This window comes from Trichoderma aggressivum, assembly GCF_033847375.1.
Source record: "Trichoderma aggressivum f. europaeum strain CBS 100526 chromosome Unknown scaffold_037, whole genome shotgun sequence".
NCBI lineage: Eukaryota > Fungi > Ascomycota > Sordariomycetes > Hypocreales > Hypocreaceae > Trichoderma > Trichoderma aggressivum.
Genome location: NW_026946403.1, coordinates 263827 through 286262, shown reverse-complemented (window position 1 = coordinate 286262; position 22436 = coordinate 263827). Strand labels below are relative to the sequence as shown.

The 22436-nt window shown below is 51.0% G+C and overlaps 9 protein-coding genes across 9 annotated transcripts; 4 read left to right on the top strand and 5 right to left on the bottom strand.

Annotated features, from left to right (window-relative positions):
• Positions 1–52: 52 nt before the first annotated feature.
• On the bottom strand, positions 53–1152 carry Triagg1_8007 (uncharacterized protein; the record flags this gene model as incomplete). Its single annotated transcript, XM_062902806.1, has 7 exons — positions 53–252; positions 306–371; positions 429–473; positions 533–591; positions 648–691; positions 758–788; positions 857–1152. 7 exons carry the CDS (start codon positions 1150–1152, stop codon positions 53–55), a joined length of 741 nt encoding a protein of 246 aa, XP_062753087.1.
• An 894-nt stretch (positions 1153–2046) lies between these two features.
• Triagg1_8006 (CAZyme family GH31) lies at positions 2047–4869 on the top strand (the record flags this gene model as incomplete). Its single annotated transcript, XM_062902805.1, has 1 exon — positions 2047–4869. The coding sequence occupies one exon, from the start codon at positions 2047–2049 to the stop codon at positions 4867–4869; it is 2823 nt and encodes a 940-aa protein (XP_062753086.1).
• A 1366-nt stretch (positions 4870–6235) lies between these two features.
• Triagg1_8005 (uncharacterized protein) lies at positions 6236–6683 on the bottom strand (the record flags this gene model as incomplete). Its single annotated transcript, XM_062902804.1, has 3 exons — positions 6236–6411; positions 6477–6611; positions 6668–6683. The coding sequence occupies 3 exons, from the start codon at positions 6681–6683 to the stop codon at positions 6236–6238; spliced, it is 327 nt and encodes a 108-aa protein (XP_062753085.1).
• A 231-nt stretch (positions 6684–6914) lies between these two features.
• Triagg1_8004 (uncharacterized protein) lies at positions 6915–7373 on the bottom strand (the record flags this gene model as incomplete). Its single annotated transcript, XM_062902803.1, has 3 exons — positions 6915–7015; positions 7082–7257; positions 7333–7373. The coding sequence occupies 3 exons, from the start codon at positions 7371–7373 to the stop codon at positions 6915–6917; spliced, it is 318 nt and encodes a 105-aa protein (XP_062753084.1).
• A 1378-nt stretch (positions 7374–8751) lies between these two features.
• On the bottom strand, positions 8752–11296 carry Triagg1_8003 (transcriptional regulator family: Fungal Specific TF; the record flags this gene model as incomplete). Its single annotated transcript, XM_062902802.1, has 5 exons — positions 8752–8829; positions 8917–10533; positions 10595–11108; positions 11161–11186; positions 11231–11296. 5 exons carry the CDS (start codon positions 11294–11296, stop codon positions 8752–8754), a joined length of 2301 nt encoding a protein of 766 aa, XP_062753083.1.
• Positions 11297–11815: 519 nt separating this feature from the next.
• Positions 11816–13180, top strand: Triagg1_8002 (uncharacterized protein; the record flags this gene model as incomplete). Its single annotated transcript, XM_062902801.1, has 3 exons — positions 11816–12148; positions 12221–12470; positions 12549–13180. 3 exons carry the CDS (start codon positions 11816–11818, stop codon positions 13178–13180), a joined length of 1215 nt encoding a protein of 404 aa, XP_062753082.1.
• Positions 13181–13352: 172 nt separating this feature from the next.
• Positions 13353–15115, bottom strand: Triagg1_8001 (uncharacterized protein; the record flags this gene model as incomplete). Its single annotated transcript, XM_062902800.1, has 3 exons — positions 13353–14319; positions 14380–14819; positions 14882–15115. 3 exons carry the CDS (start codon positions 15113–15115, stop codon positions 13353–13355), a joined length of 1641 nt encoding a protein of 546 aa, XP_062753081.1.
• Positions 15116–17905: 2790 nt separating this feature from the next.
• On the top strand, positions 17906–18484 carry Triagg1_8000 (uncharacterized protein; the record flags this gene model as incomplete). Its single annotated transcript, XM_062902799.1, has 2 exons — positions 17906–18067; positions 18173–18484. The coding sequence occupies 2 exons, from the start codon at positions 17906–17908 to the stop codon at positions 18482–18484; spliced, it is 474 nt and encodes a 157-aa protein (XP_062753080.1).
• A 1041-nt stretch (positions 18485–19525) lies between these two features.
• On the top strand, positions 19526–22099 carry Triagg1_7999 (uncharacterized protein; the record flags this gene model as incomplete). Its single annotated transcript, XM_062902798.1, has 1 exon — positions 19526–22099. The coding sequence occupies one exon, from the start codon at positions 19526–19528 to the stop codon at positions 22097–22099; it is 2574 nt and encodes an 857-aa protein (XP_062753079.1).
• Between the last annotated feature and the right edge of the window lie 337 nt (positions 22100–22436).

The window sequence follows — 22436 nt, the reverse complement described above, 5'->3', positions numbered from 1 at the left end:
GTGACTGTAAAGCTTTACAGCTGCTTCAGAGCTTTTGTCATAAAAGAACACTTTACTCCTTTTCGTAGATCCAGCCGAACTGGGAAGCCTTGTAGGAGACGACCTCACCGTCCTTGAACCAGAGGGCAATCTCCTTCTTGGCGTTCTCGACGGAGTCGGAGCCGTGGCAGACGTTGCGGCCGATATCGATGGCGAAGTCGCCACGGATGGTGCCAGGGGCAGAGTCAAGAGGGTTGGTGGCACCGAGGATGGCTGAATGAATGGATTAGTGAATTGTCACAGGGTAAGAAGTCGGGATAACATACTGCGGCCGGTCCTGACAGCATCACGGCCCTCCCAGACCATGGCGCAGATGGGGCCAGAGTTCATGTCTATTGAGGAAAAGTCAGCTCGGGGCCTGATTTACTCGATATTGGTTGGATCCTTACAGCTGACGAGGCCATCGAAGAAGCCCTTGCCCTTGAGGTCGGCGTCTAGGTGACAGTCAGTCAATAACAGTGCTCCTAAGCGGCATTCGGTTGGGAAGACGAACAGTGGGCCTCGAGGTGCTCCTTTCCGGGCTGGGTGAGCTTGATGGCAACCAGCTTGAAGCTATCATCTTGTCAATTTCTGTCGATCGCATGGAGGGGTCGATTGAAATTTCTTACCCTCGGCTCTCGAAGCGGCTGATGATGGGGCCGATCAGGCCACGCTGTAGTAAAAAAGGTTAGAAGAGAAGGCATCGACAACGAGAGGAGCAGTATCAAGTGCAGCTTACCTGAACACCATCAGGCTTGATGGCAATGAAGCTATCGAGTGGGTTAGATTCCCGCACAAACTTTGTCGATGGAGGGGTAGATGGCGGGGTGATTCTCACGTCTGCTCGGTGGAAGCCATGGCGACTGTTTTTGGAGCGGAAGGAGGGGTATAGGATGCTGGTTGGAGTGGCGGGATGTGCTGAAGTGAACAAGATTGTTGGACTTGAGGAGGAGAGGAAGAAAAGAGAAGATAAAAGGCGGCGAGAAGCAGTAGCGGGACGAAGAAAATTGGTGGGGGGAGGGTTACCGTTGTCCACCTCAGTAGCGGGTTGTGTCGCTGTTGTTCCCTTGGCTGCGGGATCTCCTGAGTGGACTTTGGGCCTGAAGCGGGGTCCTCGTGGTGGGGTTCAGGCATGGTGATTTGCTGGTGTTGGTTCGGGGGGGAAAACCTTGAAAGCCAAAAAAAAAGAGAACAGTTGGCAGTTGTACAGTGCGTTAGGTTTGGACTGAATTCTTCTCGACTATGTATACGAGGGCTTTCAGAACAACCGTGTCAGAGAGGGGCTTGTGACGTTTGATGCCGAAAATAAATCCATGGTAGTACTCGTATGGGGTGAGGGGTCCCAAGTACGTACAGTTCAACAGGAAATACCTGGACTATTAGGTTGCTCGTGAGGTCGAGACAATCGACACTGGTGGCCAACACAATTCATCAAACCACCAAAGAAAGCAGAAGCCTCACTCATCCCCAGATACTGGGTGTACAGTGTCAATCCAGCCCTTGGCTTGTGCTGGATAAAAGGGTACGATATGAGCATAACCCGTCTGCTATATCGCATTGTTGAATATAGTGCATCTAAAGAGGCAGACCCCTCCAACAATGGCGGTCGGGCCTGGGAGCGGAACGTGTCTAATCTTAGCCTATGCCCGATTGAGAGCTGTCGAGGAGGTCAAAACGGACAGCTTAACCTCGACTCCACGTTTCCCAATCCTAACGGTGTCAGATACTCCTCTGGAAGGGATTCTATCACCAGCATCATCGCATAGCCTCAGCTGACTGTCTGGATGAGGCTGTGTATTACTGATCTGCCCGAGAACTAATGTGGCTTGCCATTGCCTGCATTTGAACGACACTTTTTGTACCACGCCCTTGATTTGTTTACCTACCCAACCTCGCCCTCGTCATGAGGTCGACGATGGGGCTGTCCTGGAAGTGGACGGCACTCCTCAGCCTTTTGAGTGCATTAGTATGCCTAATTGGGCCAGCCTGTACGATGAAAGATGAATTTCCATCTAGATTCTTTTGCTGATGATGAAGTGTCCAGTGGCTGTCAAGGAACACGACTTCAAAAAGTGCGCCCAGGCTGGGTTCTGCAAACGAAACCGTGACTATGCGGATAAAGCGGCTTCCCAGAGCTCGACGTGGACCTCTCCCTATCAGGTCACCCTCGGCTCGCCTTCTCTGAAAGACGGCCAGATCCAGGCTGTCATCCTCAAATCGATCAATGCCGCGGGCGAAAAGGTCCGACTGCCGGTTACAATCTCGTTCCTCCAATCGGGTGTTGCTCGTGTCACCATTGACGAGGAGAGACGCCAGAACAAGGATATTGAGCTGAGGCACGGCAGCGTCGCAAGAAAAGAGCGCTACAATGAGGCCGCTAAATGGTCCATTGTTGGCGGCCTGGAACCGGATCTGAAGGCCGAAATTGTCCACCAGGATGACTCCCAGATCAATGTCCAGTACGGCCCTGAGGGCAAATTTGAGGCCGTCATCAAGTTGTCGCCCTTTGCCATCGATTTCAGGAGAGACGGTGCTTCTCACATCAAATTCAACGAGCGTGGCCTGTTCAACTTCGAGCACTGGAGACCAAAGATCGAAAGGCCCGAGGGAGAGGAGAACCCTGAAGAAGATGAAGGCACTTGGTGGGATGAAACCTTCGGTGGAAGTACAGATACCAAGCCTCGTGGCCCTGAAAGTGTCGCCCTGGATATTTCGTTCCATGGATACGAGCATGTCTACGGTATCCCTGAGCACACTGGACCTCTCTCTTTGAAGCAGACCCGAGGCGGCGAGGGCAACTACGATGAGCCGTATCGCATGTATAATGCCGACGTCTTTGAGTACATTCTCGATAGCCCTATGACTCTTTACGGATCAATCCCCTTCATGCAAGCTCACCGCAAAGATTCCTCAGTTGGTCTCTTGTGGCTCAATGCTGCTGATACTTGGGTTGATATCATCAAGACCAAGGGTAGCAGCAACCCTCTCAGTCTGAATGCCGAAGCCCCAGGCAGTACTCAAACTCACTGGATCTCTGAGGCTGGTATTCTTGACACCTTTGTCTTCTTGGGCCCTACTCCTCAAGACATCTCCAAGAAGTATGGCGAGCTGACCGGAACTACCGCTATGCCTCAAGAATTTGCCCTCGGATATCACCAGTGCCGATGGAACTATATTTCCGAAGATGACGTCAAGGACGTGGACCGCCGATTTGACAAGTGGCAGATCCCCTACGATGTCATCTGGCTGGATATCGAGTACACTGATGAGATCAAGTACTTTACCTTTGATCCTCATTCGTTCACTGACCCCATTAGCATTGGCAAGCAGCTGGACAGCCATGGCAGAAAACTTGTGGTCATTATCGATCCCCACATCAAGAGAGTCGACAACTACCCGATTAATGAGCAACTCCAATCTTTGGATCTTGCCGTTCACGACAAGGACGGCAAAATCTATGAGGGCGACTGCTGGCCCGGCCTCTCAAACTGGATTGACTGCTTCAACCCCAAGGCTCGCGAATGGTGGAAGACTCTACACAAGTACGAGAACTTCAATGGTACGATGGAGAATACTTTCATCTGGAACGATATGAATGAGCCCTCAGTCTTCCATGGCCCTGAGACTACCATGCCCAAGGACAACCTTCACTTTGATGATTGGGAGCACCGAGATGTTCACAACCTGAACGGAATGACCTACCACCACTCTACCTTTGAAGCTCTCAAGAGCCGTAAGAAGGGCGAGTTCAGACGCCCCTTTGTGCTTACTCGCGCTTTCTTCTCTGGCTCTCAGCGCTTCGGCGCCATGTGGACGGGCGATAATCTGGCGGACTGGGGCCACCTCCAGACCTCTATTACCATGCTTATAAACCAGGGCATTTCTGGATTTCCATTTTCCGGTGCTGATGTCGCTGGCTTCTTTGGAGATCCCGAAAGCGAATTGATTACTCGTTGGTACCAGACGGCTGCGTTCTACCCATTCTTCCGAGCCCACGCTCACATCGACACTCGTCGCCGTGAGCCATACCTGCTGGGTGATCCATACACTGCCATTGCGACTGCAGCGTTGCGACTCCGATACTCACTCCTTCCCTCATGGTATACTACTTTCTTCTACGCAAATCGCGATGGCAGTCCTATTCTCCGCCCAATGTTTTGGACGCATCCTTCTTCGGAGGGAGGCCTGGCAATTGATGACCAATTCTTCCTGGGATCTACTGGTCTGCTCGTCAAGCCGATTGCAGAGAAAGACAAGTACTCCGCCGACATCTGGATCCCCGACGATGAGGTTTACTATGATTACTTTACGTACAAGACGGTGAAGACGCAAGAGGGCAAGCACGTCACTCTTGACGCTCCAATTGATCGCATACCAATGTTGATCCGAGGAGGTCACGTCATCACGCGCCGTGATATTCCCCGTCGCTCAAGCGCTCTCATGCGTTTCGACGACTACACTCTAGTAATCTCCGTTTCCAAGAATGGCGAGGCTGAGGGAGAGCTGTACGTCGATGATGGTGATAGCTACGATTATCTGGACGGACAATACATCTACCGGAAGTTCACCCTGACGCCCAATGTCCTCTCTTCGACCGATGCTGAGGGACGCGACACAAGGAAGATCAAGCCCGGCAAGTGGCTCAAGGCTATGCGAGATGTCCATGTGCAAAAGATCATCATTGTCGGTGGCACTCCTGATGTGTGGAATCGACAGGAGGTGCAAGTCCAATCAGAAGGACGCACCTGGTCTGCCAACGTGGACTACCACGCTGCCGACGGAGCTTATTACGCAGTCATCAACCGCGTGGGAGTTCGCGTTGGAGAAAACTGGAGCATCAAGCTCGATTAAACGACGGGAGGTTCGGAGGACCAAGATAGAAACGGATGTTTATCGGGGACACAATGTGAAGGTGATTTTGTTGGTGGGAGGATATCTAGATGTTTAAGCCAGCTATTGCGTGTTGTATGTAGATGAAATGAATAAGAGAGAGCGTTGAGCGCCGTCATATGAAAAATTGTTCACAACGACTTCGTGATAGTTTTGTTGTGTTGATGATGAGGTGCCTGGACCTTGGATCTGGCATCTTAGGGCCCGGTTAATGAACTCGGGCTTTACAGAGATCATACTCAGTCATTGGCAGCTGTCTCACAGACTATTGCAACGGCCGGATAAGCTTAATTGTTGAGCTCGCGGGGATTAATATACTGCAGCCTGACGCACCACAATTGCAATGGGCTCGTCATAGAAGCCAGAGCCCTGCATATGGGCAGTCATCAAGGTGTCGAGAGTACATGTCGGATGTACCGGCCACCTTTCGGAACTTGCGATAGTCCGCGACCGCATGGACTTTCCACCATTCATTCACCGGCCTGCCACAGAATTACTTCCACTCCCACTCCCAGAGAACAAGATTCCCGTTGCAAATCCTCACTCCATGGTACGTTCCAGCATCTTCTCGCTGATAGCTTCAGGCCGAGTCACTGAATGGCAATAGCTTCAAAGAGGGATCCTTTGCCCAACTCCTATTCCCATTAGCGCAAGCCCGGCCTCAGATGGCAAGCCACGTTCGCTGCGGCGCGCGGCGCGTCTTTAGCTCAAAAGGGCCAGAACAGCAAAGCTCGAGAGAACGGTGAAGCCTCCGCAGCGCTCCTCCGGATACACGGCAAGCTCCCAGACCTGATTCGATCCACCAGCTGTGGCTCTGGTCGATGAGCCCCGCTAAAGATCCCTGGAGCGACCCTTTCGCTGCTGAAGATGCTTTGGTCGTTTCACCCAGAAGCTGGTCCAAGCCAAGCTTTCTCCAGCGAGCAAGCCGTCCCCAGCCACTATACATGCAGCAACCGACATGGGCTTGGAGCTAATCGGCAATCGTTTCCCGGCTGGCCAACCACTATCGTCACCCAGACCCAGGGGCGGATTATATTGGTTTACAGTGAAACTTGGATCACAATTCACGCAGAGCTGGAAGCACCCTGCCCACGCCGGCTACATGCAGCACTGCGGCTTGATCACGCTTACGAGCCCCCTAGCTCGCCAGTCGCGAGACAGATGCAGCAGATAACATCATCTCACCGACTATGGGACACACCAAAGCTGATGAGAGAGCTTCATGGAGGGGTTCTCACAACCCCGCATCAAGACACGCGTCTTAGACGAAACGATTGGCTTCAATGATACTGTCGATTTTTTTTTCTCTTATTCTATCTGACTGTATTTACCATCGGTCTCCGTACTGGTTGTTGAGCTGCTCCTCGGCCTGCTCCTGGGCGTGGCGCTTAGCACGCTCACTGTCGATGAAGTCGAGGCCCTTGGTCTCAACCTCGCGGTCGACGAAGAAGCCGATGGCACCGGCGAGGATCTCCTTGGCCTTGGCGTGCTCGTCAGGGTGGCCTAGGTAGTTGGGATCAGAACATGAAATGCGATAGGAAAAGTCAACAGAGGACAATGCTGCTCACCGTTCTCGGCAACGTGGTCCTCGTAGGCCTTGGCAGCCTCATAAGCGGCAGCACCGCCGATGAGCTCGTGAGACCACTTGGCTTCGTGGGGTCGCTGGGTGACCTCCTCGTAGGCCTGAGCCTGATCAGAGTTATCTGCAAAAGGAGTTAGACAAACGTCGTCACACAGGTGGCAGCGGGACTCATCATACCGTCGAACCAAGCCATTGTGAATAAGAAGAAGATGTGTGATTGTGGATTTTGTCAAGAGAGTGCTTGATTCAAGGAGAGAGGAAGAAATCAGATTCAATGGAGAGGGACGGGACTATTTATAAGCTTACAGCTGCCACATTGCGCAAGATGGGGTCAGTCAGAGGCCTCACGCTTCTCTGGACACACTCCATGATCTACGCGATGACCCCTTGCCCCTTAGCCACACAGACAATTATGCACCCGAGGCTACTGCGTTGTTATTTTGGCAAGTTTCAATGGCGTAGCAGCGTGGATCAAGGGGTGTTGGTGTCCTCCATACGTGGACACACCGTCCGGCTTCCGCTCAACTGATGATCTGGACTCACAACAGCTCCAGAGCTACGATAACGCGATTGGTGGCCCTCATCACATACGTAGTGTGGCAAACGGGGGTCCCAGGGTCTCCACGCCCAGGAGGACAACCGGAGGGACACCCTGGGCCAGCTGGACAAATGCTAGCATCCCGACTTGAATCGTGGAGAGGAGCTCGGCACCTTTTTGGCTCAGCCCATTGTTCGCGGGCCACCCGTCTGTTCCCCTGATTTCAGCGCTGCAAACGTCATATGCTATCAACGTGGCGCATGGGAGGACGGAGTTGAGGGGCAGAGGCGCCATCGTTTCTCACCCTACGGATTCCTTACGAGTCTTGGTTCCATTGGCATCCATTGGCATAGCCTCCCCTGTTGGGAATGTGTGTTGGAATCCCTGAACGGCTGAGAGTCAAATGACTTCTCGCATACGACCAGCGGGCATACACGACATTGATGATGCCGGAATGGCTTCTCGTTGAGTGGTCGGAGCTATATCTACATGCCTGCTCAAGCTTCCTGACAGGCCTTCCCGGAACCCCGCCATTCCGCCTACCCGCCGACATCCTGTTCCGCGGGAACCTGGTCGATGAAGGACTGCCCCTCCAAAACGCGAGAAATATCCGCCCAAATGGCAAGCGACAAGTCAAATCCGGGCTCAAGCAATGCTGGATGTCGTTATTGGGCAATAAGCACAGCAAATTCAATGTCTAGTTGTATCTCATTGTTCTATTCTTTGGGGAGACACAGCTATTTCTCTAAAAGTCTCCCACACTTCACTGCGTTTGCATCTAAGTCCGACATCTAAACCGTATGATGACACATTTCCATCCCGCCTTTTCGAATAGTTACCATGTGTCTCAGCCCATGAATACTTACGGACCAGTAGACTGCTGAGTCGCCAGTCCAATACTACTAATATGCAACCCCCACCAGCATCGCCCCGTACTCGTACAGGCACTCTACTGTTTGCATTATAGAAGAAAAAAAGTTCATCTATTTGGTTCTTCTTGGGTAAGTATCTGGATCTGGATTGAGACAAGCCTTGGCGCTAGGATGCTCCCAACTTGCTAGCATTGCTGAACTATCAATCTGAATCCTAGGCAGTAGTATAAAATCAATCAATAGACACGAAGCGGTGAGGGCATTGCCTACCTCTTTTGGGCAATGATTCGCTTGATAACGCGGTTATTTGAGACTGGTAGTGCATCACACACATATCGTTTGTTGTATTGCTCGATTTGAACATTTCATGCGATTATCCCAGCAACGAGGGGGTTTTCTTGTATGCAGGTACGTACCTCCGAGATTCTCCGGCGCCGGTTAAAGCCGGCCGGAGTCCTGCCGAAACCATCCACATAGAAGAAGAAGAAGTGGAAGAAAAATATGGATATTGGACAAAAAGAGTAGGAGAAAAATTATTCTCCAAAAAACAAAAAAAAAACCAACTGGACGAACGGGGAATCGAACCCCGGACCTTTCCCATGCGGTTAAGCAGCTCGAAGGTTGCTTGATGCTAAGGGAAAATTATACCACTAAACCATCCGCCCATTTGCGTTGTTGAAGATAATTGCCTTAGGATACTACATACACTGTCAACACAAAGGTTGACTGGATGACTTCTACTAGATAGATGTTGCAGGAGTTGAAATATTTCTAAAACTGATTATACGCATAATAATGTTACACTCTATGTGAGGTGGGATTGCTCCAAGTTTACGTTCTTTACTGTGCCTTTATCGGACACTTTCACTAAACATCCAAGTCATGGGTTCTGACATGCCCGCGTTGTACGCAAACATGGCGTCTGATACCTGTGAAGCAGGAAGGTAAAGGTCCATTAGTTAGCAATATGTCGCAACAGAGGGGCAGAGGCATCAATGTTTTCAAAAGAGACTTACCAAGAAATCCCAATCTGGGCTCTGTGGACGTATTCCAACATCCAATTCATCTCTGGGATCCGCTGCTTCGCCCTGGCTTTGGCCGGCTTTTTCTTCTAATATCGCGAGGCACTCTTCTACTGAATCTTCGGCGGCTTTGAGGAACAACGGAGGAATCTCTTTGGGGTCAAGGCCCTTCATGTGGCCCTCTATGTGGGCGACTATGATGCAGTTGACCATGTAGCCCTTGACATTCGTCTCGCCCACTTTGATGGAGCGGAGGCACCACTCTCTGGATTCTTGGATGACGGAGAGCAGGTCTGCTCGGAAGGGCGAAGGGACGAGGCCCCGCTCCTCTCTGAGTTGGTTATCGAGTTCGGCGGCGACGAGAAGGCTTGCTTGCAGCGAGGCGATTCTGTAGAAACCCGGCCCGGAGCAGGCGAGCCGCGAGAGGAGGTCTTCCTGGGGTAAGCTGGGGCCGTTTTGGCGCAGTTGGGGAGCCATGATTGCCGAGGTAGGGTAGACTGCGGACCATGTCTTGAGAACGGCTTCGACGGCGAGTTTGCGGGACAGGGCGTATTTCGCCTGGCGCAGGGCCGGGATGAGATAGGGCGTGTGGAGAGCCGATATGTGCCGTTGCATGATGAAGTCCACGAAGCGCAAGTCCAACGGAGAAGGACCGCACGGTCTCCCAGATTGGGGGTTGAATCCTCCAAGCGTCCGGCAGAGAGTCTTGTAAGCTGACCGTAATTCGGCATCCAGTTCCAGTGTTTTCTCGTATGTCCCACACGAGGAGAGGTCGTTGACGAACCCGACCACCATAAGCCGGACGGCAAATGTCTTTCGAAGAGCTACCGCAATGGACATGGCTGTGTATTCATTTTCGGGCTTTTCGACTGAGCCCTCGATCATGAGTTGCTCGTCGTCAAAGTTGCCGGGGGGCTCTGTGTCAAAGTCTTCAAGGCGAATGAGCGGAGGGCCGCCTGACGTCAGGCTCATTCTCAGAAGCATCTCAAGAATAGTGTTCCACAGCCTTCTGTGCATCTCGTTTGCAAAGAGCGATCGCTTTGGCAGGTGGCGCGGATCTCGATGCAAGCCCATGTGTATAGCTCTCCTGACTACGTCCCCTGCTGACACCCAGACCGAGTCGCCAGAGACACCAACGGCTTCCCGAGCTAGCAGCAGCAGTATCTGAGTTTGTATAAACTGAATGCCTAGCCGGGCTTTGAACTCGGGTTCTGCTGCCCATGTCATGGCTTCGTACACCCAGCGGATGGCCGAGGTGCGCATGGACAGTTCATCATCATAAGACATTACGCCAATGGCCAATATGAGCTTGAGATGAACAATGAACGCTATGTCGGGATGGGCTCCAGGCTCCCATAATTCTTCGTAGTCCCTCTTGAAGGATGACAGATGCAAAATCCTGAATATGTTCTCGGTTGTCTTCAGATAGCAATCAATGAGCTTGTCGCAAACTTGCCTTTCAGGCAGCTCCCTTGTTGGTATGGCCGGCCAGGCAGGGGTCCTCTTGGCCTTGATGACCCTCGCCAGGGACTTACACTTGAGCAACAAGGGGTAGACATTGGACCTGCTCTCTAAAAGATGTATCTCATTCATGACGAACATGCCTTTGAACTGAAACTGAGGTGAGTGATGTTCGCGGTCTAAACAAGGCCAGATGAAATGTTCTACCTACCGTTTGAAAGATGTTAATCCAATGGCTCTGACCAAAGAACCGCGTCTTATGCGTGACGCTCCGTATGAGTCCAGCATTGGTCGAATCTGACGGGTTGTTGTCACGGTGAAAATGAATGGCTCCTCCAGTAATGTGAGATGCGTTGGCAAGAAAATCCGAGTCGGGAACTGCATCCACAGACTGATTCAGAGGCCCTGACGCACCTTCAGATCGATCCAGACCGAAAAACCCAGGCCTGGTCTCATCAGAAGCGCTCAAGCTGAGTGTCAAGTCATCTTGGCTTCCAGAGGCCAGAGGGCTGATGGTGTTTCTCGATGCTACATTTGAGCCGTGATTTCGTATTGCCAACGCCTCATTAGGATTGGAATCCAGATGAGACTGTGCTTGAGGGCGAGATGCGAGAGAGAAGACGCCGATTTGGCTGCGTCCAGGCGACTGTCCGGCTGCCAGAGGTTGCTCCACCAGGTGGTGATTCTCATAGACGCACGTCTCCGTTTTTGACCGGATACAGTTGCTACAAGGCCGTTGCCTGTTACACCTGAGCTTGCGCTTTCTGCAGAGCGCACATGATCTGTAGTTTTATTTCATCCCCCTAGTTAGATGAAGATGTCGTGAGATTGAAGCTGAGGTGCACACTTGCATTGCAGGTCTCCGTCGTCGTCGCTCTACTTCGACGACCACAGTCTTCGGTCCATGATCCATTGGCTGGCCGTCTTCTCGGAGTAACTCTAGATTTGGTAATCGGTATTTTCGATAAGACGCGAGTTGCAGGTAAAGGAAGTTGAGGGATTGAGGGACGGCTCATTACCTCACGGACTCGGGAAATTCCTAGATGGGGATTGAAGTCCGAGTCGGACCGGATTTTGGTTTTTGCCCGCCGCGAAATTGTTCGGACATATGACTCAGCTATTTCCTGATTTGGCAGAACCCCGACTTACACGCAATCCTACGACAAAAGCTGTTGGATAGACGGAAAGTTTTCAGCTCAATGGCAGAATTCCATCTCCGAGATGTGGATTAAGGAGTCTTGATAGTATGGTGTTACTCGGGGACCGAGTCATTCCTTCGGCCTTGGGTCGTTATTTCTTTCATTATAAGAGACGAGCGTTTCCTGGTTATCAATCGCATCTCCCTCCACTATGATCAAGCCGCGTTCACTGTTCCCAAGCAAGTTTTAATCAGATCCAAATAAGGATACCTTAAATTGCAGCATATTTCAACATGTCATCCACTTTGTCAGACGAGAAATCGACACCTTTCCCGGAGGAGCAAGCGGGCCTTGGTCAGCAAGACTTGCCTTTGTCCAAGGACGAACTAGAGCCCGCGCCTGATGGTGGTCTCAGAGCATGGCTCGTCGCTCTTGGAGCCGCTTCCATCTTTTTCTGCTGTCTGGGATTTTCCAATTCTTTCGGAACGTTTACCGAGTACTATTTGACTCACCAACTGAGCCACCGGTCTCCCGATGATGTGGCCTGGATTGGTTCCCTATCTGCATTTCTGCAGTTCTTTGTAGGAATGATTGGAGGTCCCATGTTTGATCGTTATGGTTCAAAGGTATGTATAACATCATGATAAAAAGAGAAGTCATTATAGCCTTGGAAATTTTCGTAACTAATCGTGTATCAGGTTATCCACCCGGCGGCTGTCATTTATATCTTCGCCGTCATGATGTTGAGTCTATGCAAGACGTACTGGCAAATTATGCTCGTGCAAGGTGTCCTTATGGGCGTTACCATGGGATTCCTGCAGTTTCCAGCCATGGGCAGCTTGTCGCAGTACTTTGACAAAAAGAGAGCTGCTGCTTTCGGTCTGGCGATATCTGGATCCTCCATTGGTGGCATCATCATGCCTATCGCCGTGTCCAAGATGCTCAACAGTACGTCTCTGGGTTTTGGATGGACAGTGAGGATCATAGGATTTCTCATGATACCATTCATGGCATTTTCTGTCGCAGTCCTCAGAGCTCGTCTGCCACCGAGCGCCGCGTCATTCCTGATTCCTTCAGCGTTCCTCGAAGCAAGGTACAACTTCATCGTCATCTCCATCTTTTTCGTCTTCCTCGGCATGTTTATGCCCATCATCTTTCTTCCAACATATGCCGTGTCACAAGGCATGGGCGCAACGCTTGCTGGCTACTTACCCGCCATTCTCAACGCCGCATCCACGTTTGGCCGTATTATCCCGGGAGTGCTGGCGGACAAGTACGGGAGGCTGAATGTGTATGCCTTTGGATCTTTCATCACCAGCATCGTCATTTTCTGTATGACAGCGACAAAGAACAATGCAGGAATCATTGCATACGCTGCCGTTTTTGGCTTTACTTCTGGGACAATCATATCCGGAGCAACGGTGTCCATCACAGGATGTGCCAAGGACCCGCGCAGTATCGGTACTTATACCGGCATGGGGTTGGCATTGGGTGCCATTGGCGCATTGATCGGGCCTCCCATAGACGGTGCCTTTGTGAAACACTATGTTGGATTCTTTGAAGCAGCCATGTTTAGCGGCGCCATGTGCCTCTTTGGTGGCATTGTCATTCTTATGGCTAAACTTGCGTCTCCTGAAGGGATTTTCAGCAGATCGTGAGCTCGTTGTATGACATTTGCTAAATATATAATGTTTTAGAAAGGAAATTGGAATGATAATAGGGTTGGAAGGTAGATCTCAGCTCACTGGTATTTGGGAAATAGAAATAATGATAGAGGCTCGGCGTTTATTTAGGAAGGCAGATATAATAGTTGCTTCAACTTTCCCCTTTTCAGTAAATATACACAAATTCGTCATTCTCGCGGTCTGTGAGGTCCAAGAAGGCGTTTTGCCCAATGTGATCCTCTCTCCCACCGGATCGCTCATCATGCTGAAGCAACCCATTCTCGTGATGCCGGGCTGTCCGGTAGTGGTTTTGCATAGATCGATCAATGATGACTGCCTCCTTTCCGTTGCGCACGCGTGCCTTGGCTTGCAACTTATTGAGAAGAATGAGATTGGCCCACTGAATTAATATCACTCCAACCAAGGCTGAGAACACACCAAGGCACGAACGCAAACCGGGTTTATATGCAGGCGCGTCTCTGTCGTTGAACAGGATGGGGCCGATAATATTACCGACAGAGCTAGCCGCGTTGTACACACTCATGATGATTGACTTTTTCGTCGTTCCAGCAGTATTGCCTACGATCCAGGAGACGATGAGAGGGTTACCCGAAAAGATGAAGGCCAGAAGATAGTATCCAGCAAGTAGTGCCCCCTGGCTTGAATCTCCTCGTGGAACACAGTAGAGAATAACCAGTCCGGCCACAACCGGCAACATGAAGACAGCTAATATGGCCCCCTTTATCTTTGCTTTTTGAGCCAAAAAGCTTGCGAGAAGGATAAGAATGGTTTGAAGAGCTCCAAACGGCATGTTGAGTAAGCTGGCCTTGTATTTGTCAAAGCCGAGTCCATTGATGATCAGAGGGCCAAAGGTGTTGGTAACGCTTGCTCCTATATTGAGCAATAACGTGATTCCGAACCATAGATAAGTCTTGGGCTCCAGAGCAGCCTCGATGACGTGTTTCCATTTGAACTCTCGGTTACCAGTACCTGTCTGGTTGGCGCGAAGCCGCTCGATTGCCTTTGGTTTCTCCTCTTCGGTCAAGAATCTTGCAGAGAGAATGTCGTTGTCCAGTTTCCAGTAAACAAAAGGCACAGAGACAACCGTGAGAAGGCCAACGAAGAGAAAGATTCTAAGTTGATATTGTGTTAACCATGTCCCCCGAGCTCTATTCCAGACGACGAATACTTACATTTGCCACTCCCTCAAGACTTTGGATTCAACCCGTCCTAGACCATACGAAACGGCGGCGGCAAAAATCGTAGCGGCGCCGTTGGTTCCATACCAGGCGGCAACACGGATCGGCTGCTCAGCCCGCCGATACCAATGGCTCGTGATGACGCTGAATAAAGGCAAACAACCGCCTTCGAACAAGCCGAGGAAGAAACGAGCTGCCATTAATCCCGAAAAGGTGTTGCATGCCGCCATCGATGTTTGGGCGATGCCCCATCCGAGACAAAGGACAGGCATCAAGATGCGGTGAGGCACCTTGACGATGAGGAAAGACGAGAATGGCTGGCATATCAGCTGGGCGATTGGGCCGATGGACCCAATGAGAGAGTATTGTCCGCCACTGAGGTGCGTGTCTTCTTTGAGCCCATATGTCGCGCCAAATCCCAGCACTGATTTGTCCTTTGCTCGTCAGATTTGAATCCATACATCCAGTCGAAACGATCTCATGAGGTTAATCTTACAAGAATCTGCAGGAAATAAACCCAAACCAAGATGACCAAGATGACTCGGTCAGTCTTTCGCAGAATCCGACGGTTCTCTTCCTCGGAGACTTCAATCTTTTGGTCGCCGATGATGGCCAGGGCGCGATCGGCTCCTTTCTTACTGGACTGGCCATCTCGTCGAGAAGAGCCCGGGAGTTGGCTGTGTTCTGCGTGCTGCACTTCTGTTGGCCGCTTATCGTCGGGGGAATCCATCACGGTCGTCGTCGATAATTGATGATGGTAAGTCTATTCAACGCAGTAAAAGGCAAAAGACGCGCATTAGAACAGGGTTCAAAAGGAAACAAGGCACCAGAACCAGCTCGCACGCAGTAAACAAAACAAAAACCACCAAAAGTCTATGATGGTCTTGTCCAACCAGCGTTGGTCAAGGGAGGTTCACGCGGAACCCTTTATATGGTTATCGGTTTATGTCTGGTGCCTCTGCCGTCGGTAGTTCAGGCACTTTTAGGCCAGCCATCCGCTAAAGATTGCCCAAACGGTTCAGCGCTGGGGGGCATTTTGCTGCACCCCGCATTCTAGACTCTTAACGAGGGGTCCGCTAGAGGCACGGGACTTATAGTAGTTTAACATTGATGACATTTGAGTGCTGAGATTAACGACAATATCAGATCAAACGTAGTTCTTGGTGTGAATTGTCTACAAGTTCAGATGCATACGGGCATGCCTAGTAACGAGATTTCTCCTCTATCGTTGATAATTTCTTCTTCCATTGAAGCAGCGGTAATGTTACTGCGTGCATGTAAGGGTTATTCATCATTATCCCGACGGCGAGACAGTCCATCGCACCTAATCTAGAGATGAGCCGGATTTATGCGCCCGTTTGGAAATGATAAACTACGAAATGTTACAATGCTACGCTAGATGCCTCGCTTATGACGTGTGCAGTGTCCGTTTGAATTGCCGAGAGCCTAAATCAACGTGACAAGGGCTATGACTCGTCAGGAATGCGGAGGAGGCATCCCCAACCCCAATGTCAAAGAGGGGGATTAGGAAGAAGCAATTGATTGGATGCCTACATGTAGGCAAGACAACAAAATAGATGTGTACAATAATAATTCACTCTGACTAGGTCGATATGTATATTCATTTGTATGAGAAACTAGACTATGAAAATGACTTGTAGTAAATGTATCCAAGGTACATGTACTTGGTATTATTTGCATCCAGTGCTGAAATATACTGCAATGATAACAGATCATCCACCGGATAGACTTGAGTTGTATCTTCATACTGATAGGATTCCAATGCTGAGCACCTGTCTTAAAACACGAGGGGATGTAGAGATAAGATGTATTTCCCGAAGATTGGCTGAAGATGTCAGTCCTAATACTGACATGCCGGTGTCTTTACGCACGTAGATGGACACCTTTCAAAATGCTTATCATAGGTAGTTTGTGTGTCATTACTAACACCTGTATGTAGAACAAGAATCTCCTCGGTGAAGAAGCTCATTACATGGACGTTTACATGCTGAAAAGATGTAGGCGCTTCTCTACTCGCGACTATTAGTTGATGTATGTTGGCGCGTTGCCAAGCATAATCGTTGCTACAAACCTGAACACACATATTCAATGAAGTATCGTTCAAATAAAACATGAACACTCTTAACAAATGTAATTGAGCGTGGCTATAAAAACCGCCGCGAACAACTCGACCCATGATCCTAGCAGCATGACATCAAAGATCGGCTTTCATCAGACCCTTGTTGTTGATGTTGGAGGATGATACTAGGATGTCTACTCCGTAAAGGGCGTCATGATGTCTGGGCCTGAATACTAGAGGAACAGCCTTTATTGGAGCACAAGCCTCATTTTGTATCCTTCATTGCCGTGGAGGTTAACGCAGCTTTTCGAGCCTCGGTAGCTCTCGAGGCCTTAACCTGGCTCGTCGAAGCCATGCTTAAAACTAAACTTTCCAAGGATGTACACTAATTACTGGGCCTATTCGGTCACTGTTATTAAGACGTTCCATGCTCCATTCTAGTCTGGTTTCTCTTAATAGAAAAGCCACGACGACCGCTACCATGATTGCATGAGTTAAAATTCTAATCCACGCTTAGGTCCGTTTTTTCTGAAGCAAGGATCTGCTGAGTTGGTGGACGCGCACTCACCACTGACTCAATTGCGGTAACGAAAAAGGGGTGGGAAAGTCTAACAAGGCCCCGACGCTGCCGAGCCATTCAAAATCCACCTAATGGATTTTGTACACAAGATATTATAGAGTAAAACGATGAATAAAAGTTCCGTCCGATTCAGTCATTGCCGGGTAAAGGGGAGGAAGCTCAAAGGACAGCAGAATAGCAGTTATAGACGGTGTACATAAGCTTTACGTACCCAGCATGTATGCAAGTGCTCAGTTTAATTGGGGAATTAGAGATCGCTATGTTCCATTCTCTTGGCCGTGCGGGCGTGTTGGACGCATGCAATCAATGGTAAGCAATCTCGATTTGTAGCGGGCCTTTGCGGGCTGTGGAGCGCAAACCGCCGAAGCTTGTCTTTGCCACCTCGTATCAAAAGGGAGATCGGGTCATCAGCTGTCATAAGAGAAAAACCAACAGATGATATTTCCGAGACGGGTGTTTGCTCCTTTGGGCTGAATAGAAGAGCTGTAAAAGCATTGATAAGCTGATCGCCTTCGACATCATCATCTTATTTGCCAGCTAGATATTGTCCGCGGAAGCGCCATGAGAATGATACGGATTGCTAGCGTGCGAGCTTATCTATGTGCGGCCAGCCGTCATGGCCCCTGCAGACAATTCACTCACAACGGACAACAACTCGTGGGAATCGCGCCGATGCTGTGCCTGCGTACGTATGTGTGTTCTCCCACAGTCTGCGGGCCCGGACCGGGACTGGGTAGCGGTGGGACGCGCGGGGCCGGCAGCACAGTGAGAAGACGGCGCTGGACCGGACAGTGACAAGGCCCGAGCTGAGGTTTGCAAAGGCAGAGCCAAGCCGGGGAGGCTGAACATTGACGCAGCGCATGCAAGGTATCCCCGTACGGAGCTGCAGCTTAACCAAGGCGGAAGCGGCGGGTAACGTGTGCGGCCCTGGCTCGCGGTATGTCGTCTACTGCGGTGACGGTGACGGAGGCCATGCACGATGCCGATCATTCGCAGAGAGGGTCATAGCTCCGTACGCCCAGGTATGAGGCCATCGCCGTTATCAGCCAATTGTTTGTTGCGAGGCGGACACCTGCAGGACTCTGGCACGATTCCCCCCCCTGATCGTGTCGCTATCGAAGCATTAGCCCTCGCACCTCCTCGCCGAGCACAAGCAGATTCGAGTCAGCCAAGGGGCCAAGCTCTGGGAATCGGTGAATGCGACTCGCCGCCTCGGCACGCTGAGACGTGCTCCAAGTGTCCCGCATGCTGGCTCCACCGCGATCGTCACAACCCTGTCAGACTCGAAGGTTATAAAAAGCTTGAGAGGGAAAATCAAGGAAATCGCAGAGCAGCTGGTGGGCCTATGGATCCACGTAGACCTCGGCGGTGCTGGGGAGCTCCAGCAGGGCCAGCAGGGCCAACAGGGCTGCGTCTTGCAACAACTTGTTCTCGTCTGACGAGGTTGGAAAAACGAGCTTCTGGTCGGATGTTGAGAGGATGGAGCAGCTTCCAGCGTCTTCTGTGCCTTTCAGTGACATGTGGCAGAGGGGCGGCTAAGCTGGAAGAGGCACTCCGGAGGCTCCCTGTGCCTAGTGGTGTGGCGCTAACCGAGGCGCTATCACCTGTGGTGTTTGCCGCCATGCGGGAAGAAGAGATTTGCAGTGGTGAGCAAAGAGTGCAGAAGCAGAAATTGTGGCTGTAGAAATGCCCTGAAAGGCGCTGCATTGGCCGGCGAAAAGCGCACCGGTGGGCGCCACAGAGGGTTAGCCGTGGACAAAACGGGCATCATGGCGCTGTCTGTCCCTGGCAGCCTTTCCCGGAATATGCTCGCCTCGCCGGGCAGATTTTTTCTAGCCACATTAGTGGTTCCGTGCTATCAATATCAGTCACTACTATAGTAGTTTGAGGCTATACTGGACTTGACTCCGTAATGCTAACACAACCTGGAATAGCCAGCAACCAGTTTTGCCATCAAATCATGAAGAGAGCCAAAGAAAAAAAAAACTCACTCAAGGAATGGAACGTCGTCTGTCTCCTCTTTTCCTCCCTTGCGTCCATCTGTTTTTAAAGCCTGGATCCCCGCCCTGAGCTGGACAGAACCTTGTCTCTCGTTAAAATTCTTGGCTGTCCAATCTTTGCTTCTTCTAAACAAACGGCATCGTTTCGTCACTCGCTCCACAGCGCCGTCACTTACGCCAGCAAACACCACGCCGATCACCTCGGACCCTGTGCTTCTGACATCGACTTTATTGTATTAGGGCCAGCATTGGCTTGCGGAGAGCCTCCCGTTGGATCCGATGTCTGGGTGCCATTGATCCTTAGTAGATCTGTTTCCCCCTCTCTGCGTCTTGTGTCTCTGGTTGTCTTATATACTATCCCACGGCCAACGGTTTCCTGGTTTCCCCATTTTATCCACCGTCTTTTTTTTCTTTTTGAGCTTGAGCCAACTACATACATACGCTTCCGACTGCGGGACAGTTCGATAAATCAAAGTCACCATGGCTGGAGAGCCATTTCCTCCCGTCCCTCCCCCTCCTGCTGCCCCTGCCTCCTCCCATCAGTACCGCGCTTCTTCAGAGATGAACCGGATTGAAGAACACGACGGCGAGGCGTACGACGGCAAGTTTGACGACCAGTACGACGAAAAGTACGATGAAAAGTACGAGGCTCCGACACTCGACACCTTCAACACCCTGAATACGCTGGCCCCTACTCATGATGAGAATGGTGCTGTGACACCAACAAGCCAGCGTGCTGAGGCGAATCGCCTTAACGATGATCTTGAGCTGCTCCGCGCCGAGCGCATGGTCTCAAATCAGGAACACGACCAAGCCTCCAAATCACGGACAAGAAATCGGCATCACAACCCCGAACCTGAGGATGCTTTCAACCAGACCCCCACAGAAGCCGCGCCGGACAAGAAGAAAAACAGGGACGCTGCCCTCTATAAACTATGGCTCTTCATCAGCAAATTTCCTCGTTTCTTCCGGTACATCATTTACCTGATCCCTGGTGCTGCCTTGCTACTGGCCCCTGTCCTGCTCGGCACGTTCAAGTTCAATGGGACTGAGCACGCCGTGGGCGGCACAGGCGGCGTGTACATCATGTGGTTTGGTATTTGGCTTGAAATTGTGTGGTGCTCACTTTGGGTGACGCGGATGCTTACGAATCTTATTCCGTCTCTATTCCATGGTGTTGCTCGAATGGTCGGATCGACCAATGCCCCCAAGTGGCGGGATATTGGACAGCGTCTCGAGCTGCACACTGCCATGTTTCTATGGTGGCTAACCATTCTCATCTCCTTCAAGCCCACCATGGACGGACATCGCGCACCCGTCCCGGATGGCGATTCGGGAAACGTTCACATGCACTGGATCAGCGTCGTCAACAAAGTCATCATTGCTCTCTTCGTCCTAGCCGCGCTGAACTTTGTGGAAAAGATTCTTATCCAGTGGATTGCCCAGAGCTTTCACCAGCGGACGTACGCCACTAGAATCGAGAACAACAAGGCTGATATCCGCCAGCTCGTGTGCCTTTTCGAGTTCGCAAAGTCCAAGCTCGAAAGCACCGATGCCTTTTGGAAGGGCAGCGTCGGCAATCCCTCTAGCAGCGGCTTGCAGACGCCCATGAAAGCTTTCCACAACAATGCCCGTCATGTGCTGGGCAAAGTTGGACACGCTGCCGGCAGAGTCGGCAATGATCTTCTGGGTCGAAAAGGAGCTGACAATAATCACCCTCGCAAGATAGTAGCCGAGCTGCTACGAAACACTGGCTCGGCGCACACTCTAGCCCGTCTTATCTATCGAAGTGTAGTTCGTGAGGGCCGCGAGACTGTCCATCTGGAAGACCTACAGACTGGCTTTGAAACAGTAGAGGAAGCAGAGGCGGCTTTCAGCATGTTCGACAAGGATCTCAACGGTGATATTTCCATGGATGAGTTTGAGGCTGTCTGCAACGAAATCCACCTCGAAAAGAAAGCCATCGCGGCATCACTCAAAGATCTCGACTCTGTCATCCAGAAGCTTGATAAAGTTTTTCTGTTCGTCATCGTCATCATTGCCGTCATCGTCTTCGTCGCCATCCTATCAGACTCGACAGCCGCCGGTCTTGCGTCTGCGGGCTCCTCGGTTCTCGGTCTGGCATGGATGCTCCAGGCGACAGCCCAAGAATTCCTCCAGTCCATCATCTTCGTCTTCATCAAACATCCATTTGACGTGGGTGACCGAGTCACCATCTACGGCAACACCGGAGCCACATTGACAGGCGATGACTACTACGTCACTGAAATCTCACTGCTTTATACCGAGTTCAAAAAGATGCAGGGTCACATTGTCCAAGCCCCGAACTCGCTGCTCAACAACGTCTTCATCCTCAACCAGCGACGATCCAACGGACTTTCAGACGTCATCCCACTCGAGATGCGATTTGGGACGCCGGCTCACTTGATCGACGACCTCAAAGCCAGGATGTTAGACTTCGTCAAGAACAACAAGCGGGATTACCAACCGAGCATCATCACCGAAATGACTGGCTTCAAGGAAGTACGATCGTGCACTATGAACATGGTTTTCTTCCACAAGAGCAGCTTCCAAAACGAACTTCTTCGACTGAACCGCCACAACAAATTTGTCACGGAACTCATGTACCAGATGGTCCAGGTGGGCATCGAGGCACCCCTTCGAGTCGACCCTGGTGGAAGCCGAGAGCATCCCATGTACTGGGCAAATATGCCTGCGCCGCCTGCATACGGTAGTAGCAACAGCGACACCCCGATCCAGGGCCGACCTCGGGCTACCTCGAGCATTCGCAGTGTGCCGAATCAAGAACCCATCACCGGAGGGTTCCAAGATGTATTCGAGAAACGACGAGAACATGTTCACATGCAGAGGATGGCTTCTATCCGAGAGAAGGAGAGGGGACTGCAGGAGGAATCTGAAGCAGCAGTTCGTTCTACTACATCGGCACTGGCCCCAGCCATGTCAGTCGATTCTCAAAACCAATCGCGGTCTCGCATCTTTGGACGCGCACGGAGCGGAACTAGGAGCATCAACAGTCATAAGGACATGGTCTAACCCTTTGGTGCACTCCATTTATTTATGATATTGACGGCCGGCCTCCATTTTCTGCCTTATCCTTTTTTTCTTCTTCCTTTTTTTTTTATGAATCTAGAGCAAAGATTGAATGGTTTGCTGGGGCCAAACCTTGCACGATGCCATTGGGTTTATTCTGGTTGAAGCGATTTAGTCTCCTTTATCACTCTAGCAAGCTTTGCATTGCAATTTTCTTTTACGGACAACCGGCCGGGATGGTCAGGTTGTTGTTGGACAACCATTACTGATGGCGCAAAATGATGATTTAACTGAATGGATAACATGGTGCTCACTGGCTGAGACAGGTGAATGGAAGCAG